This window comes from Dipodomys spectabilis, unplaced genomic scaffold (genome assembly GCF_019054845.1).
Source record: "Dipodomys spectabilis isolate Male_0828 unplaced genomic scaffold, ASM1905484v1 ptg000190l, whole genome shotgun sequence".
Taxonomy (NCBI): Eukaryota; Metazoa; Chordata; class Mammalia; order Rodentia; family Heteromyidae; genus Dipodomys; species Dipodomys spectabilis.
In genome coordinates, this window is record NW_024870867.1 from 6,514,806 (window position 1) to 6,536,696 (window position 21,891).

At 36.0% G+C, this 21,891-nt stretch overlaps 1 protein-coding gene across 3 annotated transcripts in view; it reads left to right on the top strand.

Annotated features, from left to right (window-relative positions):
- Itgb8 (integrin subunit beta 8) overlaps nt 1-14,228 on the top strand; it is an 81,489-nt gene extending 67,261 nt beyond the window's left edge. For all 3 annotated transcript variants that reach the window (XM_042695806.1, XM_042695807.1, XM_042695808.1), the window contains 5 exons: nt 2,533-2,938; nt 5,608-5,833; nt 6,958-7,067; nt 10,221-10,384; nt 10,495-14,228. In XM_042695806.1, coding sequence (XP_042551740.1) covers nt 2,533-2,938; nt 5,608-5,833; nt 6,958-7,067; nt 10,221-10,384; nt 10,495-10,617 — 1,029 coding nt within the window. In that variant the 3' untranslated portion in view covers nt 10,618-14,228. The remainder of the gene's footprint in view (nt 1-2,532; nt 2,939-5,607; nt 5,834-6,957; nt 7,068-10,220; nt 10,385-10,494) is intronic.
- The last annotated feature ends 7,663 nt before the right edge of the window (nt 14,229-21,891 follow it).

A 21,891-nucleotide genomic window follows, 5' to 3' on the forward strand; every position in this document is an offset into this window, starting at 1 on the left:
TATATATGTGTGAATGCATGCATACCAATACTGGGGCTTTATCTCAGGGCCTCAAGCTCTTCCTTAACTATTTGTGTTCAAAGCTGGGACGTTACCACTTACATCACACCTTCACTAGCAGCTTTTGGCTGACTAATTTTTGATAAGAGTCTAAGATTTTCCTGTCTGTGCTGACTTTAAACTGTAATTCTCAGCTCTCAGACTCCTGAATGGCTAGGATTTATAAACCTGAGCCATCAGAGTCTGACTGAGTTACCTGATTTTTAAGTGAATGGCTTAACTAGATTTCTAGTCCCTATTCCACTCTAAGGTTCCATATGTTAGTAATTATTTTAATGCCATGCTGGTGGGAAAAAAAGAACAGAGATTGAAATAGAATGCGCAAAGATTCTAACATTGAATAAAAGAAAATTTTCCTTTCTCTTTAGTTAGAATTATTTTCCCCTCTTATTTTCCCCTCTTGGGAATTTTAGAATATGTAGGCAGTGTGATTTTGCCCACAAGCTGTACACTTTATTGCAAGTATCTCATTCTGTAGATTCTCCTTAGATTTTGTTCGAAAGGCAGATTATACCAGTTTATAAAAGGTATGCTGAATTTCCACTAAGTTGCAAAAAAATTCTAGCACACAAAAAATTAAGTAATTTCTTTCAAAAAAATCTTTCTTAGGTTTCCTTTACTTTTCATATGTTTTTCTTTCTTTCAAATAAGTCATCTATACAGGTTGACTCACAGAAAAAGACATCTGACCCCTAAATGTGTATGCCCCCAAGTTTTGCTCTAGTAGCAATGATCATATTATCCTGTACTTAAACCCTCTTAAAATGAAAAACATTTTTATTTTTCTAATTCAACCTCAACACCAATTGTATTTTTATATAAAATCATTCAATTTCCCAATACATATGAAAGTTTAGGTATAAATAATTTAAATCATGTGTAATATGATTTAGTACAATATAATTCTAAACAAAATGCCTAGCTATCAGGAGTTTAAAATTGCCATGAAATTTGGCTCAGTGTGAACAAAGTTATAAATGCCTTGTTTGCCAAAACACACAAAGAGAGTAAAGTGAGTCAATGAACAGGTATATTAAATCAATCATTTTATGTAAAATAAAAAAGTCTAAAAAGGAAATATTGGCAGGAGACAAAACCTCCATATTATCATCAAAAACACAAGTTTTGATAGCTTAGTAGGCCTTTATTTCTGACTGACTTTCTCCAACTGAAACATCTTAATGTCTGTTTGTTGAGGTCAGGGAGGGAAGGGATTATAGGAGAAAACAAAGGAGAGGGTAACAATGATCAACAAGAAATGTGCTCATTACCTTACTCATGTAATGGCAGCCATTCTGTTCAGCATCTTTACAATAAAAATAAAAATTATTAAAAAAAACTAAGAGGGACTGGGAAGGTGGCTCAGTGGTAGAGTGCTTGCCTTGCATGCCTGAGGCCCTGGGTTTGATTCCTCAGCCCACATAAGCAAAAAGAAAAAAGCCGAAAGTGGTGCTGTGGCTCAAGTGGTAGAGTGCTAGCCTTGAGCTGAAGAGCTGAGAAACAGCGCCCAGCCCCAGAGTTCAGGCCCCACGACCGGACCAAAAAAAAAAAACAAAAACAAAACAAAACTAAGAAATGGAGCTCTAAGCCTCTTTCTCTTGAGTAATATCACATAAAGCCTCTGATTTGTTCCATTTATGGCTTTTATCAATTAAAATTTGAATTTGACTGTGAAATCTACTCAGATGCCTGGAAAATAGAAGGAAAATAAAAGAAAACTCATTTTGAACACCTCCAGATATTAAACCAATAGATCAGATGCCTATTACTTTGGTTTTTCTGTCCCTAGTGCCAAATACTCAATAAGCTCACATTTTAAGGATGAATCCAGAAAGTAGTATGTTCTTTCCCAATTTCTGTAATACAGTAGCCACCAAAAATGGTATAAACAGGTACATCAGGTCTATTTAATGCTGGGTTAGTATTAACTTGCAATCATTAGTTCTTTTAATTCTCAAATTTACTAATTAGGAAATAAATTACATGAAAAAAGAAGAAATTTCATCTCCATAAGAAAATTTCATCTCCAAGATGGTATATAATTGATTCGAATATTAAACAATATCAGGTGCTGATTGGCTCATTCCTATAATTCTAGCCACCCAGAATGTTAAGATCTGAGGATGGAGATTTAACACCAGCCTGGCCAGTAAAGTACATGAAACTCTTATTACCAATTACCCCCAAAAGCCATAAATGAGGCTGTGACTCAAGTGGGCTCAAGTGGTAAAGTGCCAGCCTTAAGCCAAAAAAAAAAAAAAAAGAATAAAGCTCAGTGACAGTGCCCAGGCCCTGAGTTCAAGTCCCAATTCTCTCTCTCCCTCCTCCCTCCCCCTTCACTCTCTTTCTCTCTTTCTCTCTATTCCTGCCTCTGTCTGTCTGTCTCTCTCTCTCCCCATCTCTCTCTTAAACAGATATAAGTGAAGAAATATAGAAAAATGTAAATATATTTCCTTTCCCTCCCAAACACAGGTTCTTTTCAATGTAACAGTCACAATGAAAAACTGTGAGGTCACAGGAGGAAAAAGCTTTGCAATTCTAAAACCCATTGGTTTCAATGAAACCACTAAAATTCACATACACAGAAGCTGCCGCTGCCAGTGTGAGGAGAGCAGAAGGCCTGAGAGGCAGTGTGTGGATGAGGCCTTCCTGGATCCCAAGTGCTTGCACTGTGATGAGAGTAAATGTCACTTGAGTAAACACCGGTTTCCATCTGAGAGCTGCCAGTCACACAAGGACCAACCAGTTTGCAGTGGCCGCGGAGTCTGTGTATGTGGGAAGTGTCTATGTCACAAAATGAAACTTGGCAAAGTGTATGGACAGTTCTGCGAGAAGGACGACTTTTCTTGTCCATATCACCACGGCAGTCTCTGCGCTGGTGAGTACAATACACAGTTTTTCACTAATCACTGTCACACTTGCCTATGTGCTCGTGGGTCTTTAGGTCCCGTCTTAAAAATTGCCATCACTCAATCTGAATGGAAGGCTCAGGGTTTCACAGGCTCTTCGGAGAAGTCACAGCAACTGATCTACAGTGCATAACTTTATAGTTGGAGTGCATCAAATATCATTCTATATCAAAACCTAAAATAAGTCATGATCTTCATAGATGCCTTGACTGTGGAAATTTTTATACCAGGAAAGGAAACTAGTGATGATGGTTGTCATGTTTTCTAGAAGAATGAGGGTATTCTTCTACATGCTTCTGATTCATTCTGTCCAGTGGTCCCTCCCTCTAGCTTGCTCGGAGGATTTTATTTCTGTCAGTATGAAAGGAAGTGAGCTACCCAAATATGCTTTCCATTCACTAGAAAATTCTAAATGCATCATTATAGATGATATTGTAAGTGTGCCATCATTTAAACCTCTCCAGTTTATTTTTAGACCACCATCAATAACAAAATTGCCAAAGGACAGAATTCAAGAAAATAGTAAGGAATCTAGTGATCTAGAAGAGCAGTTTTCCTGACCCTCACACAGATCAAGTTTTCAAATGACATAAAAAAGAAAAAAACAAGATTATTATTATTATTATTTGTTTAATTGAGCTTACTGCCACCTACAGGCTAGTGTCCAGATTTTCTGGACAATTTTTGAAGATTAAAACAAAATACTGTTTAACAATAAAATACCTGTTATTTGCATTCCTTCTTGGGTATTTCCAGGACAATATAATACATTTTACTTATAGTAAAAAAAAGCATATTTCAGTATTAGCATAACACTGTTATAACACACCTGTAAAAATACATTTTCTACTCTTGTATAAGCTAAACTTGGTCTATATTACCTAAATTTACAATGACAAATTGTCTTTCCATTTTATTATATAGATAGAATGTCTTATATTCTAAGCACTTATTCAGCTGTGACTAGAATTTAGGTATTTGACTTTAGAATGAACCAGAAATTATCTACTTATGTTTTCTTTTCATGGGGCTTTAACTTGAGGCCTCACTCTGGCTTGGTTGTCTTTTGTTCTTGTTGCTGCTTTGTTTTGTTTTTGCTCACATCCATATTTTACCACTTGAGCCACATTTCCAGTTCCTGTCTACTTATTTGAAGAGGAAAGGAAATATTGTACTGGGAAGAGATCTGTGATCATTCTGCATAGCAATCAATCTGTGAGCAAAGTTTCAAATTCACTGAGAATCTCAATCCTTACAGGGAAATAGAAAATCTAAATGTGTTGACCCTACCTATGTACTTACAATACTACTGACCCATAGACAACTGAGAATTGACTTTGAGATGTTGTAGAATGTTGTATATGAGTGAAAATTTTAGAGATGATATGCTTGTTCTCCACTACTCCCCTTTGGAAATAAAAAAAACAAAACATGTTCACTAGTTAGCTGGCTGGAATTTAGCATGCAGGCTGCCCAGGGGAGCAAAATTTGGCAGACGCTCATTCAGCCTGGACTTACTAGCTTTACATGTAGCAAATTGAGCCATCTATCACAGTGTATGAGATAGCTAATCTGTGTGATACTCAGAAATAAGAGAGAGATAAGGTGAAGCAAAGAAGGGAGAGAAGACAGGAAGGAGAGAAGAAAACAGAAAGTTGTTTTGTCTATAGTCAAATAAGCTTGGGAAAAACTATGTAACCCTATAAAATGTACCTCTTTTGGAAATTTTTATTTCATATTGGCATATGAAATTTTTGGCACTTTCTGCAGTGTAAAATTCATTTAATTAGGCCTAACCAACATTTCCACAGGGAATTTGCTCACATAAGTGCCATTCCCCATCCTTTCCCCCATCCATCCTTATCTCCCACATGTCATCTTCCTCTTTTTCATTTACTACCTAAGAACAGCTCATGTCACATTCGGAGGATATGAAAGGATTTTTAAACTTCTCATGGGACATACTACGACCAACACTGAGGCTTTGTTCCATCCTCTCCTAAACTTACCATTAGCAATAGAAAGACTAATGGAATAGACTATAGAAGTCATTCATTGTAAGCTGGGTACTGATGACTCCCTCCTGTCAGCCTAACTACTCAGGTGGCTGAGACCTGAGGATTGTGATTCTAAGGCAGCCTATTCAAAAAAGTCAGTGAGACCTCTATCTCCAATTATCAGCAATAAACCAAGAGTAGAGGTGTGCCTCAATTGAGAGAGCACCAACATTAAGTCTAAAAGCCAAAAGTGGAATGTTGAAGCCCTGGGTTCAAGCCCTAATACCAGCATACCCACACCTTCATACACCCCAAAGTCATCAATTTAAAACTTCAAGTAACATGTTACTTCAACTTCTTCAAAGTGTTATTCTTTAATATAAAATCAAGTGCTGAATAACATCCAAGTATCCCTCCATATTTGTTGGCACAATATATTAGTATGGAGACATTATCTACATTTAAACATCTTTAAATGTACATATTCCTAAATCCTGGCATTGTTTAGTCTAACCTTGTAGAAAGTGATGTCTTTATTCACTCAACTGAGACTGTTGTCGGAGAGATAGGAATCTGGTTTGGGGACTTGTGGCAAAGTCAATGGTGATGGTAACTTAGGTCCTGGGGTGACCTCGTTGCAGGGCATGGAGAGTGTGAAGCAGGAAGATGCCAGTGCTTCGGTGGCTGGGAAGGGGATCGGTGCCAGTGCCCATCAGCATCAGCCCAGCAGTGTGTCAACTCCCAGGGCCAGGTGTGCAGTGGGAGAGGCACCTGTGTGTGTGGCAAGTGTGAATGCACGGATCCCAGGAGCATCGGGCGCTTCTGTGAACACTGCCCCACCTGTCCCACAGCCTGCAGTGACAACTGGTATGACTGATGCCAGCATAGGCAAAGCAGTCCTTTAGGATGGCTGCCTTTGGTTCTTCATTAGTCTATCTTCCTTAATCTCAGTAGTTGCAAATAACAATAATAATGATAATGATAATAATAATAATAGAATTAGAACCAGGTACCAGTGGCTCATGCCTATAATCCTAGCTACTCAGGAGGATGATATCAAAAGATCTTGATTCAAAGCCAGCCTGGGCAGAAAAATCAGTAAGACTCTTACCTACAGTTAAGTACCAAAAATAACAGAAGTGGAGCTCTGGCTCCAGTGGTAGAGTGCCAGCCTTTAGCAAAAGATCTCAGGGATAGAACCCAGGTCCTGAGTTCAAGCCCCAAAACTGGTACAAAAGAATGGAATAGGGAAATTTAAGAGCTAGAAACTTAGATCCTTATCTTTGGCCCACTAGGTAGCTGTAAAAGATTCAGAATAAATCTGCATATTCACTCCCATAGGTTATTTTCAGAAATAATTTCTGAAAATAAGAACCTCTTCCTAGGTACTTGTTTGATACACTACAAGTTGTCAAAGTGGGCCTTAGTTTGAAAGAAGAATGGTAATCATAATACCTTACAAGAGTTCTGTGAAACAATTAAATAATTTATATATAACAAAATATATTTGGTGCATAGTAATCACAGAATAATGTTAGCTATTGATATTGCATCTTAATTTTAATATTTTAATGATAATAAAAAGACTATGAAGCACTGTAAAAATCAACGGTACATAAATGGAAGATAATGTTAAATAAGGTAAAATTAATATTTTAAGATAATTAATAATTCATTTTCCTGTGAAATTCAAGACCCGCTCTAAGATTACAAAGTTAAATGTTACTTCATTTTCCTATTTGATTTATTCTGATTTTTTAAATATTTACTTTTATCAGATCATTAACTCAAGTAGACTTTTTCAAATTATACATAATAATTTGTTTAAATCATTTGGAAAAGCAGTATTTCAACATCCCAATGGTATCTTTTTTCCTGATGCGCCTCATTAAAATTTCAAATATCTCTTCACTATTTTGTTAATTTGTCCTTTAAAACGCTGTATTCTACCACCGTGTTAGAGCAGTAACTGTTTTCAATTCCCCTCACAGGAACTGTCTGCAATGCCTTCACCCTCACAATTTGTCTCAGGCGCTACGTGACCAGTGTAAAACTTCATGTGCACTTGCAGAGCAGCAGCTATATGCAGACCAGATACCAGGTAAACCACGAGCTCATCCTCAGATCACTTAACCCAGCAATAGAAAGGATCAGAGGGAAAAAATTCAAAATTAAAAAGTTAAAGGAAAACCTGGAAATTAGTGGCTCACACTAGTACTCAGGAGGCTGAGATCTGAGGATCATGCTTTGAAGCCAGCCTAGGCAGGAAAGTGTATGAAAGTCTTATCTCCAATTAAGCACCAAAAAAAGCCAGAAGTAGAATTGTGACTCAAGTGGTAGAACACTAGCCTGGAGCCAGAGAAACTCAAGGATAGTGTCCAGCTGTCAAGTTCAACCCCAAGACCTGAACTCAGGGCCTGGCCACTGTCCCTGAGGTTTGTTTGTGTTTTTTTTTTTTTCCATCAAGACTACTACTCTATCACAGCTCCTGGTGATGGTAATACCACTCTTGAAAATATGATATTAAATGAACCACTGAAGATGAAAAAAGTATCTAAAATAACCTATGCATATATACCTATACATACATGGGGAAAGATGAGGCAGAAGAGTTTTTTTAAGCTGATAATAAATATTACACAAGTTCGACCAGAAATGTACTCACTACCTTATGTATTTAACGTAACCCCTCTATACACCCCCTTGACAATAAAATTAAATTTAAAAAAGTAATACTGCACTTAATAACCACAAGGTAGGCTGAGAAGAAGCTAAGACTATTCAGAAACAAAATTTTATTAGAACTCATTGGGCACCAGAGACTAATGCCTGTACTCCCAGCTACTCAGGAGGCTGTGATCTGAGGTTCAAGCTTGAAGTCAGCCCAGACAGAAAAGTCTGTGAGACTCTTACTTCTAATTAACCACCACCAGAAGTGGAGGTATGGCTCAAGTGGCAGAATGCTAGCTTTGAAAAGCTAAGGGACAGTACCCAGGCTCTGAATTCAAACCCCATTACCAACATACACACACATACATGAAATTATTAGGTCTCAAAAGTCAGAACCCAACTTTGGACAGAGGTAAGAAATAGAAGGAATTAGAAATTAATCTTGAAATGAGGGTGTCACTGAAATTTCTCCTACTGTCTTCATTGAAACTACTTTTACTGTTGCAAGTCTCTCCTCCATACTGGAAGAAAAATCCCAGCTCTTAAGGAGATGTCAAAGCAGAATAAACTTTGTCTTGAGATTTGTTTCCTTTTTCCTTGTATCCACCCTCATCTTAACCCATAATGAATTTGGTTCTGAAACAGCCCCATATGCTGCCAGCTGGGACTGTAATACCAATGTAGAAAGCCAAGTAGTCTTTCTAACAAATAGGGCCCTTACTGTCAACATATCATTTATTACATGAAGTAAACACTATACTCCCTTAAATGTTGTTACAAACAGAATTTCCTTAAAGCTCCTTAAGAAAAGCCCTGGCCTGTCCTAAAATAAGAAAAGGATAGGCCAGAGCTAAATGTTTGACCCTCTACAGCATTTCAAAATTCATGCAAATCTGAACTCACAATAATGTCCTCTGTATTAACCTGCTAGAAATGTCTCTGAAATGTATTTAGTAGCTAGCGGGCTCCCTTCCCATTGACAACTTTTGTGCAAAGAGGGAAAAGGGGCATTGGTTAGGCTCCTCTTATTATCTATCCACTCAATCACACTTAAAGGGCCTTCCTTCAGTCTCTCTGGCTAAGCGTCTACCAGGCAAAAAGCCAGGAAATGGGATCAGATCTGTACTAGCTGGCTAGTGGCCTCAATCAGCCAAGGAACCTGACAGTCCATCAGGACAAAAGGCAAGAGGGCTATTAACCTGAAGGTGGCTGTGGGAGTTCAAAGGCCATCACCCTTCAAACACTACAGCTCAGATTCCACTGCCTTACAATCTATAAACATGAAAGTCTTACGCCAGGCACCTGGTGTTTTCACTCCAGTGAGTAACCCTGGGGTCTGTCTTTGACCTTCTTCTCAAGTTCCCTTTGAAGTAATTAAAAGAAATCCATCTCTATTCAGTCTTCATTTATGGAGAGGATCATTTGTCTTTGTCATTTGGGCTTTTGTGTTATTCAAGAGCATAGCTAGTTATCACTCAAAATTGGGACCTAAGTCACCCAGGTTTGGATGATGTGCTATTCTCAAGCTCTCTAAAGTCAAGGATGACTTCAACTTTTAGATGAGGTCCCCAAAGTCTACAGAAGTGGGCAGAGGAACCAATACCTTTTTAGGCCAGGAAGTCATTTATGAATCTGGAGCCACTGATGACTTCTGTGAAATACCCAGTATTGTGCAACCTTGTTCCTCTAAGATTAGAGTGATACCTCTGGCAACAACAGAGCCTGCAGATTTTCCAGTGAGAGTTTTGCCAAAGGTCTGTTGCTGAAAGAGAGAGAGGTCTCAGCATGCTGCAATTCTCACCATGGCATTGGTATTGCTTTCTCTTGTATTTTTTTGTGGTCAGAAAAGAAACACGTAATGAAATTTTGGAAGCAAACAGAATAGATTCAGTGAACAGACAAGTAAAAATTCAATTAATAAAAAAGTGAGGCAAGAGCTTTGTGTATTTTCCCAAATTGGACACTCCTATTTCCTGGTGAAGCCATGTGTAACAATAATGAAATCTTACACTGAGCTTTCAGAGGGAATATTTATGCTTCAATTAGAAGAGTACTGAATTTAGCTTCTATAGATATTTGCTGTAGTTTCCATTGCTGGTATTCAGCAAATGAAGAAGAAGAATAACAAAGGAAACATATGCTAAAGCCCTGAACCGTGAAATAACTTTTTAAAATGCCATTTTTGACATAATGCCCAACAATAACTCACGCACACACGCACACACACACACACACACACACACACACACACACACAAACTCCCCCTTTGGGTAAAGGACTTGGGCATAGCCCATCTAATATAATTACAGAATCAAGTTGTAAAGAAATAATGCAATAATTTGTGATTATTCTCCAAAGGAAGGTTTTCTGTTGAAAACATCTTAATAACAAATATGCAATAAAAGTTAAAGTTGACTATTTTGAATTCAACAGTAATTTCAGTCCCTTGTTTTTTTCAGAAATTCAGATTTGTGAATATCTCTGGGTCTATTCATTGAGGTGTAAGCAGCCTGGACTTGATAGAAATGTTTGATTTATCCCCTTGACGTGTTTTAAACCTGTTTATTTGTTTGCTCTCTTGCAGAATGCTTATCTACTCCAAGTTACTTGAGAATATTTTTCATCATATTCATAGTTACATTCTTGATTGGGTTGCTTAAAGTCCTTATTGTTAGACAGGTGATACTACAATGGAATAGTAATAAAATCAAGTCTTCATCAGATTACAGAGCATCCACCTCAAAAAAGGTTAGTGAATTTTTTTTAAAAAAAGGGACAGTCAGTACATTATGATCTAGTTACAATATTTAGGCCCTTAATTACTAATTAATTAATAATGCTATTTCTTCTCCATCAAGGATAAATTGCTTCTACAAAGTGTTTGCACAAGAACAGTAACCTACCGACGTGAGAAACCTGAAGAAATAAAACTGGATATCAGCAAACTAAATGCTCATGAGACTTTCAGATGCAACTTCTAAGCAAAGATAAAATAGTATTCTATGGGAAACTGGATTTTTAAAATAATTGCTACTAAAAAAATAGTCACAGGAGAAGACAAGTTGTTCAAGATTGTGTCCCTTCATGGTTGAGTGCTGGCAAGCATCATCATCGTCATGTGATTCACCTAGCTGCTGAATTTTTCAGAGAAAAATATGTCTTACTACTGTTTAAAGACTAGTGTCATTGTAGCACTTTATTGTAATATATAACTTATTTAGAGCAGCATAGAATGTAGGTATTCTGAAGAGCACTGATTACACTTTACAGATACCTGCCCTTCTTCTGCTTCCTTGAGAGACACAATGTTCACAGGCAAATTAGCACTGTGTCTTTGCAAGGATGCAGTGATCCCTGCACCGAGCATGCAGGTGAGAAGTATCTAATCTGGCAGTTCCATTCTGAAGTGACTGCACACTTCAACAATTGGAAGAGGCTAGACAAGAACAGTCAGATGAATAAATAGTTAGAGTTTCACCCCTTCAAGAGGTGGACAGAGTCTTAATTGTAATGGGTTTTGCTTTTGAAACTGTATAGTTTGTTGCATGTGTATTTATGTTTGCCACTTTTCGAAAATGGATGCTGAATCCAACCTTCTCTTCTTTTGCCATTTATGTTTTGTTTTTCTTCCTTTCAGGATGTTTATGTCACAGATGACTGGATTTAATAAGTGCTAAGTTACTACTGCCATAAAAACCTGTAATACATTGTCACTTTATTAGAATACTAGTTGTAAAAGCTGAATGTTAATAAGGGACACTGTAAAGTATCTTCTAAATCTAAAGGGCTTTGTTGTTTGAAGATGAGGAGTTTCATATGTTCTTACCTGGTAAACTGGATGATTTCACCATTTCATTTGATCTAACAGTGAATTGAAATTGGTAAACTGAAATGCACAAGATATTTAGAAATTCTGCTTCTAGTCAAATACCATATTTTAAATGGGCTTTCTTAGGTCTTGATTTCAAGTAGATATCAACATTTCTCAAATGCAAAACTATTCTTTTTTGCTCTTCCATGCACCAAAAGACCTTCTTGCCCTGAATCTACTGAACCCTACTCACCAGAGTTCATAAAAGTACAAAATTGGAGGAAGGTAGGTGATAAGGTAAGGGATTCAGAATAAGCTAATTCCTCCTTGCAGTTAGCCATAGAACTGAGTTTAGAAATTTTAAATGATTTCTCAAAAAAAAAAAAACCTCAAAAAAACTACCCAAGCAGTAAAGTGACCACATTAGAAATTAGCTGCCTTCTCATTACAAGGCCAGTGTCCTTTGCACAATATCATGCTACCTCCTGAAGTTTTAAACATTCAATTGGCAACTATTTTTAAGTATGATTTACTGATGTCTTAAGTATATGAGAATGAGAAAATTTCACAGCACATTAAGTTAAACTGAATGGTTCATAATGGGTTTCCAGGCTTCTCTGCCCATCCCCTCCCGATAAGAGACTGCAGCATAGCATAACAACAGGAGAATCCTTCCTTCACATCCTAGCCCGCATAGCTCCCTGCTAGCCTCCAGTGCTCCCTGGAGTTGTCACTGCTCATCTCAAAGCCCTGATACAGAGACCCATGAATTCTAACTTCTAACTGTCCTGTGTGTAGTTCAGAGTTACACCTACAACTAAAGAATTCACTTAAAAATATGATCTAATAACTAACCTCCTGTATTTGCTGTCTTCCAGAACCTCAGTGAAATTCTAGATATTTGCATTATAATGAAGATTTACTTCCATTCTCCTCTAAAGAGAACTGAAAAATACATAAATTGTTCTAGATGCAACAGATCCAGACTGCAACAAAGCAATTAGGATGTTAAACTGAATTACATTTCTTTCCCTAAGATAAAAAGATTAGGGGTGTTTTCCTAGTTTAGTACTGTGATTCACTTATGTAAGAAAATACTTTGGTCGCTAATATATCAGGCACAAATGGCTATAATCATAGTTACTCAGGGACTTGAGACCTGGAAGACCTCAATTTGAAGCCAACCCCTGGGGCATAAAGGCTAAGTGACTTCATCTCTAATTGTCTAGTAAAGGTCCAGGTTGGAGGTTTGGTCCATGCAGTGAAGCATAACAGTGATGAGAAAGAAAAGCATCTCCAAAGTTGCAAGGACTTGAATTTAAGCCTTAGTAAAAGCAAAAAAGAAGAAGAAAGTGTAATGAAAGCTTTGGTCACTGAAGATAAAATAAAAATTACATTTTATCCTCTGTCACCTATAGTATTCTTTGATAAACACAAACAAATGGATACTTGACAAGTCACTAAGAGGAAAAAGTAGAAATAAAATGTTGATCATTTAAAAATGAACATTACAGTGTTTATACAAAATAATCTCACTTCTCTGTGTAATGAGCAAGAGAGCATAATAAAATGAAATCATAAAAAATCAAAGGTTTATATTTTCCAAACCATTATTGTTTGCACTAACTTAAAATGGACCAATACTGGTACCACAGGAAGTAATTTCAGAGCTAGGTGATGATATGTAGTTAAACTCGGGATTTCTTAATGCTTCCTTTTAACCTTTCTTAAAGAGCTAATTCTTAATGACTTTAGAGGTTATATTTTACTTGAATAATTATGTAGTGCATTGTAAGGAGAGAATTATTATTTGACTAGTTAGAATTAATTAAAAGGTGATACAGGGTATCCTTAGATTTAATAACATGTAAATAGAGCTCACTTTCAACTACTATGAACACAGGAGCCTTTTGAGATTTATTGATATTAAACATGACTAATCGAATCTTAAATTATTAGCAAAAATTAAGAACTTGAACAACATTTTTGGTTCAGAAGCATATTTTAGGTTCTAAAGTAGGTAACAATTTAAAAAGTGCCATATTACACACACACACACACACACACACACACACACACACACACACATAAAGCTGCAAGCAACTTCTTTCTCTGAGACATCTTTATATTGCAGTGCAAAAATGTTTATAGAAATTTGCTATATGTTTGGAATTTTCTACTATTTATAAAGCCCTCTACATTCTTTGGCAGACTTAGGAATTCACTGAAAATCTGTCCCAAATGTTCAATTTAACTTTTGTTTAAAAAAATTAACCATAAGTATATCTGGGGATTAAATTTTAAAAAAAATCAAAGATAGTGGATGCATCAGATGCAATACTTCACCAAAGAATAAAATCACAAGTATTTGTAATATCTATTTAATCTCTTTGGAAACAATTCTTGTGAATAGAAATGGGCATCCATAAAACACTGAAATATCTTATGATAAGCTATGAAAATTATAGAATCTTATTGCTCCTGCTAACCTGGTAAAGTCAATTAGACTTTTCTGGCCTTTCCTTCCTTTCTTGACTCTTGTTTTCTTTGATTACTTTGCCCAAGGAATTGCTCAAATGCTTCAAGCTTACTAACACTCATTGTGAAACAAATGTGAAACAAATGACTATCATTTAATGGTATAAATATTTCCTTCTCTCCGAAGACTTTGTTGATTTTAACATACATTTGAATCTGAGAGACCAATTAAAAGCTAAGAATTGTAAGTTTTCATAATGCTTTCCATTCTGAAGGATTTGAGACCTATATGTTTTCATTAAAATAGCAAATGAAATGCAATTACACAGCTCAATCATTGTGCATATATTGGCTAAAGAGCTCCATTTCATGCCATTCAAACCTCTTCAAAGGAATATATAACTAGCATTCTCTCAAATCATTTCCTTTTTCTTTTCTTTCATAACTCCTCCATAGCAACTGTCTTATGTGCAGCTGGTTATATATATCCCTATATGTGTCTCATTAATTCTAGGGCACTCACATTTTTTTTTTTACTTTTTTATTTTTAAAATTTTTGCTTATGTGATGCTGGGGAATCAAACCCAGGCCTCATGCATGCAAGGCAAGCGCTCTACCACTGAGCCACCTTCCCAGCCCCGGGCACTCACATTTTAAATGTAACATTTCTATAGCTGTGATGTCTCTTGAACTTGTTGGCAACTTAGGTATAGCTTGGGTGGTATTACACTAATTCAATTTTAACTAATCAGTCATGGATGTAGGGATATTCTTTTTCTTATCAATGTTTGTGAATTCGTTCATGATAATGTGTGAGGCTGATTTTCAGTGTAACTGAATCACATGCAACTCCATTTGGAGCCTAAATGAATATAGGCTAAAATCCTGTGTACCGAGAACTTATGAAAGCTTCCAACTTCTGTTTATGTTTTGTAGTAGTACTTGTCATTTCAGCAAAGCTATCTAGCTATCTTAATTAACAAGAATGGGTGGTTTTCTCACAATTTTCTTAACAAAATTCCTTCTATTCCTTTCTTTTGTAAAAATCATCTCCCTTTTTTAATCAACTGGAAAAATATTACATGAAAACCATCACAATAGATTTTACAGCATTTTGTATGTCTTATGTCAATGACAGGAGAAAAATATGATGCAACTTTCAGTTTGTGGAAAACAACTCTTGTCTTTGATCTTTGCTTTTCTTATTTGTCTTAATCCTTTCTGTTCATTTGAGATGTTCCTCAGCTCAGATAAATTTCCTGCCAAGCCCATGTAATGATGATTGTAAAACTGCATATTTAAGTTATTTTAATTATGTGAAACAATTGTTCAACTCTCTGGGCAGCTTTTAATGAAATAACTGAGAGTAACAACACTACTCTTATATCTACCTGACATACTTTTCTGAATAAAATTTACTTTTGTAAGCTAACTCTTTTAATTGGGTTTCTAGCTTCTCTCACTCATTTCAGTTAAAATTGCCGACCAGGACAGAATAACAAAACCACTGTGACCATCAGGGTGGAAATAGGACCTGCCTGAAGATCCTTTACTGAATTTGCATTGCCCCACGGACAAATGTGACTGTGAGACAAGATGGTACAGAGATGTTATTAAAAATATGGAGTGCAAGATATTTTAACTCTAAATTATGAAAAGTGCAAATTTGTACATATTAATATAGAAATTCAGTTTGTGTATATTTAAATCTTTAAAACTATTTTACATTTGCCAGCTGCTTTGCTAAGGTTCTTATAAACCTCTGCAAAAATAATTAGAACTGTTCTTAAATTATCAGTGACATAACTTTATTTTGTTTCATTTAACAGGTACTGCCTTTGTAAAAAAATTTTAATATAGAATGTATTTTTAAATTAAAATATTTGAATATACAAGAGCTATAAAGAGGAAACAAATTCTTACTGGAGATGTTTTGTATTATTTCTGGCTTTGTACTACACATAAAGTTAAATTGCCTTAAATGACAATGGAGATTGAGAATATGATTATTTCACATAATATACTATGAACCTGTTCACATAACTGATTGACTACTAACTTCTGTTTTATGTATTTATTAAAGAGCTGACACTGTAGATTGTTGTGAGATGTTTATTTTTCTAACAGAGCTTAAAATAGTTATGACAAGGCATTTAATTAATGTACCATGTTGTTTAATAGTAGATCTTAATCTATGTGAAATTTGTTTTAAAATAAAAATGCAAGAATATAAGAATACACAGAATGCTTCTTTATCATGTGTTTCATGATCTTCAAAACTGCCAGACAAACATCACATTGTCACATGAGAAAATGTGGTAATCCTCATGTACTATTGTTGGCAGAGTGCATTGCATAGTATAAAACCTAAAATATTGCAGAGCCAAGCATGAAGAGGAAGGAATGATGCTAATTGTCATTTTCTCTTTTGGTAGCAACATAATTCTAGAAACATAGAGAATGGCAAAGAACTAAATATATACATATATACATATATGTGGAGAGAGATCTATATATCTTTCTATAGATATATCTCTATACTTAGATCTTTATCTATCTATATCGATTTATCTTTTAAGGCCCCCAAATTCTGAGTACTCTACTTTGCCATTTGCATCCTGAGCTCCAATACACTCCTCAGCTTTCCAAGAAGTTGGGGGGGGGGGGAATCAGTTCTGTGGCTGTGGACAGAGAGAGAGGAGAGGACCGCCCTTGATGCTAGGATGAACACAGAAGCTGCTTCTGAGAGAAGCTATATATTGATCTTTGTTGGGATGTCTGTCCTTGTGTCAATGAGTAGAGCACTCTGAATTTGGGGGCGTAAAATATACAACTATATAGATAGATTTAGATAAATCTATCTATACATATATATGTATGTATATACATATATACACTTATAAAACAGACCTTTTCTACCTACAATGGACTTCTACTATTAAATGTATAGTTTAAGTCTTAGTACAAATCTAACATATTTATAAGCGTCGATTGTAATTTCTAAAGCCATATTTAAACAAATGTGTTAAAAATCTCTATGTTGTGAGTTTTGCTTTATTTAATCTAAGCTAAAGAATAACAGAAGGATTGTGCTAGAGAGATCAGAAAGAATCTATGAGAAAATCAGTCTCATAGGCCTTTGTTGGAAATCCACCCAGTTGGGTTTGAGCTGCAGTCTTTCAAGGCTTGCAGTCCGGGTTTTGTTGTGACTGTTATTAGCCCCATTCCTCCCCTGACTCTTGAGGAGGCTCTACCTCCTGAATCTCAGTAAAGTATAAAATTGAGACTGAAATCCAAGATTCCTTTGCAACTAAATATAAGTACTGCCAATCAGTATCTAAAGATAAGTACCTAAACACGGCTATAGTGCCACCACCTGCGGTTCTCACTTTCTTTTTCCTTCTATCTGAGACAGCCAGCGTAAAGGATGTCTTGTCCTGAAGCTGTCCGAATTTCCCCATTTACCTCTAATGTTCATGTCAGGGCAAATCCTTGGAAGGTTATCCTTCTTCATAAAATCACTGCATTTGACCTTCTTGCAGAAAATCTGCACACTCACAGCAGTAGTCAATGTATACAACTGTCTCACTGAATCCTCAGCAACACAAATACATTTATCCTTGATTTTCTAAATAAGAAAAGGGAGATGTAAAGAAATTAGGATCTCACATAAATAAATCTAAGAGTCTAACTAAGTGGCAGGATTCATTGTGTTTCCATAAATAACTGACCATACATTGTGCACATAGATTTTACTAGTTACCATAGGTTAACAGTTGTCCTCATGCCACCAAAAGCATATGTGATAATAAAGTAGAGTTAATATATGTGCCTAAATACTACAAAGGAAGAAGTGAAGTGATTGAGCCTGAAAAATGAAATTGGAAGTGCACTTTGATGCCAGGATTAGAAGAGTTTTAAAAGTCCATGGAAGAGCTGAGTACTGGTTGCTCACACCGCTAAACCTAGCTACTCAAGAGGCTGAGATCTGCGGATCACTGTTCAAAGTCAGCCCAAACAGAAAAGTCCATGAGACCCTATCTCAAACTGGAAGTGGAGGTGTGGCTCAACCTGGTAGAGTGCTTCCCTTGAGCAAAAAGAACTCAGAGTAGCCCCCAAGCCCTGAGTTCAAGCCCCATGACAAAAAAAAAAAAAAAATCATGGAAGACGGTGCTGGTTTTACAGGAAAGATTGGCAGCATTGATTTGCAGAAATAGTAAATAGTAAAGCACGACCAAAGGCAACAGAGTCTAGACTTCATCCATCAATGTTAAAAATCTTATTGAGATACAATGTGGGACAATGAAAAGCAGTAACTCAAAGGTCCTAGGTTATTCAGACCTTTATTTCTAGACCAAGAATATCAAGTTTCCATGGCTAGGAAGGAAAAATTTTTTAAGATTTTACACAGCAAAGAGATAGTATTAGAATTTAATCTGGTTGATATGTACTTACTGTGTAAACTATAATTTTTAAATATTGATTCATGCTCTCTAATACCTTCTGTAAATTTTATTTGGTGCTCTGAAATACTTAATATTATTAAATTTAATTTGAAATTAAATACTACTTAAGACTAGTGTGGGAAAATATTGAAAATAACATTTACCTAGTGACAATCATTTTCATGTGTAGACTTATTTTTTGTCTTTTATTCTGTGTACTTTTTGATTGATGTTATTCAGAGTACATGTTTATTTTTTTAAAATAAAAAATATTTGGACATTAAAATTAAAGTAAAAATTAATCTAGCCATACAGTTCATTAGTTTGTTTGGCTTCTACCTTGTAAAAGAGTTCGTTTTCTTTGGGAAAAAAAGTACCAAATATTTTTGCATGCCAAGATGTAAAATTTGTAATAGGTGGATAGCTTTCTATCCTTATATACAACTTCTCAATATACAATTGAGAAAAGAATAAGCAAGATATGATACCAAGTACCAAATATTGGTAACAATCTCAATATTCAATATAGGAAGATTGGTTAAATAGTCTGAATGGAATAGATTTGAACAAGTACAGAGAAACGAATGTTGGTCCTGGGAAGGTCTGAATAAATAAAAGATAGCCCTAGGGAACAGGACATTTCAAATTGTAACATGTCAGAGTCAGTGACATGAGCATGAGGACTTTCCATAAGCAAGAAAAGATCTGGAAGTAGTAAGGGAGTGATCTTGAGTTACTGCTGCAAGAGGGACTTGAGAGAACTCAGGAACTGGCTCCACAAAGGTTAGAAACAAAGGAGCTAGTCAAAGAGAATTCGAAGGCCAACTCCAAAAGTCACTACAGGCTTCTCTCCAAACTGGATAAAACTCCTGTCTGGCCTTGCAAACCAATTATTCTTGCCAATCCATGACTTTTAGACTAAATTCTCACTTTATCAAAATATTTGGCTAGACAAAACTAAACCTGGGACTTTTAAAATCATGTCAATGATCATGCTTTTGAATATTGTTAAAATACACTTAATTGAAAGATAAGTGATATCTCTTTTAATGTGACTTCTTATATATGATTGTCATGCCCATAACTAGAAGCAGATGAACTATCGAAGAAAAGTAAATGGCACCTTGTGTCTCAACAATTTTCATCCTTCAACACTGGCGTAGGCTGGTGCATTATTTAGAACTGAGGGTTCAGCATTGTTCAGACTCCCAGTGAATTGCATTCCAATCTGAAAAAAATGTTCAGACTAGATTTGTGATAGAAATACTCTTGCTTTGGTGGGGTTTTAATATGCTCAGTGCTTCTTTCAGAAAAAAACTCTTTAAGAAAACTTTTCTTTCAGAAAAAAAAACTTCCTTACAAACTCACTTTAGCCATTATTAAATTGTAAGAAATAATAATCTACATAAGAAAATCTCAATTTATCAATAACGTATTTTTCTACATTTTGTCCTACTTAACGATAGGATACCCTGAGTCCATGGTTTGTAAAGGGTAACCTCTCAGCTCACATTATCAACATCACCTGAAAACTTATTAGAAATGTAGATTTTTGGCCTCCAGCCCAGACTTTCTGAATCAGAAACTCTGGGAATGAGGCCCAGAAATGTGCTATAATTTAACAAGTTCTCTAACTGGTTCTAATGCCCATCAAAGTTTAAAAACCATTTCCTAAAGAATGAAAATTGTACCACCAGACTATAGGTATAGAGGAGTTTAGAGAACTTGAGAACTTGCTCTACAAAGGATATAAAGAAAATAGTTAAGAAATACTAAAGCCCATTCCAAAAGTCACTGCACCAGGGGAAAACATGGTTCTGTGAGAATGCATTCAATTTCTTAAATATTTTTATTGCAAAGATACTGTACAGAGGGGTTACAGTTGCATGAGTAAGGTAATGAGTACATTTCCTATTGAACATTGTTACCCTCTCCTTTGTTTTTCTCCTACCATCCCTTCCTTCCCCAACTCCTCCCCCCACCAGGTTGAAAAGTTCATTTTCAACATAGTGGCTTGTACATCTCAGTGTTACAATGGGTCAACCTGTATCTTCGTTTCAGCATTTTGTTATTTCCCTCCCTCCCACTCCCCAAATAAGAAAAATGTATGTACAAGATGCAGGGCACTGGAATCCAATACGGGGACAACAGAGGTTATACCATAGTCAATTTTTTTTCAGTCATTGGGCTGTAACTCTGGGCCTGGGCACTGTCCCTGAGCTCTTCAGCTCAAGGCAAGTATTGTACCATTTAAGCCACAGAGCCATTTCAGGTTTTCTGTTGGTTAATTGGAGATAAGAGTTTAAGGACTTTCTTGCCTGGACTGGCTTTGAACGGTGATTCTCACATCTCAGCCTCCTGAGTAGCTGGGATTTCAAGCATGAATAACTGGTGGCAGGCCTCAGTTTTTTCTTTATTCCACTTTTCTCTTATTGTGATAGTATTTCTGCTATAATGTAGCTTGATAAAGGGGGAAAGATTCTGAGGGTACCACTGAATAAAAAAGGGAAAGAACATATATGTATAGGTACACATTTACATGTAAGGGATTAGATCTTCCAAATAAGTGAGCCATTAGAAAAACAAACATAGTGCATTTCTCATCATTGGATAAATGAAACCAGGACAGATGGTTTTCATATGAAAAAAAAAAACAAACAGGAGAGGAGGAGAGAAAGGATGTTTGGGTTGATGGAAAATATAAATCTACAGGGTCTGAATATGTGCAATTTAGTTTTCCATGAACCTCCACTGGAAGATAAATATCTATTGCCAGCTGTGATATTTTGTGTATTTTATTTTTCTAATAGAATCCATTCTAAATGGGCCATAGAATAATTTGGATATACATTGTTTTTGTGAGGGTCTACCTTCTCTTACAAATGTTGACAAGCTAGTTAGAAGGATTGGCTCTCACAGAAATCTAGGTTAGTCTACCACGAAGCAGAACTACAGTGGGAGACCTAGAATATCACTTTAAAGAATATTACTGAGGAATTAATTGCAGACTGGGAGTGGCATTCTGGACTTTGTTAAGCAGCCATAGATGTTTCATTGCAATAACTGCTATTTGTTCCTTCTGAAGATTATTAGAAAGGCAGATTGATTGATTGATTAGAAAGGCAGATTGACTGGGAAATTAGAGTTTTTCCCTTGTTGTCTTTTGTAGTACATTGCTCATTTATTTGGTTTAAAATATTAGTTACCAAAGAACAACAATTCTGTCCAAATTTTCTCACAAAGGTCTTTTGTTTGAGATTATATAATTTCCTATATTTTATGACATGTTTAAAGGATAGAACATTGCTATAAAATTCACTTTGAACATCTGAGTCAGAACCAGACAGACAAATAAGGGTTCAGGATTTCAGAGAGGCGTCTTCCTACATCAGTCTAGACAGGGCACCTGTGAAAAACAGCCATCAAAATGCCAAAGTAAGTATGAGGCCTCCACCCAACAGCTTTAAATTTTCAAAAGAAGTGGTATTAAGAACTTGTTCTGAGACTCTGGGACCCTCAGC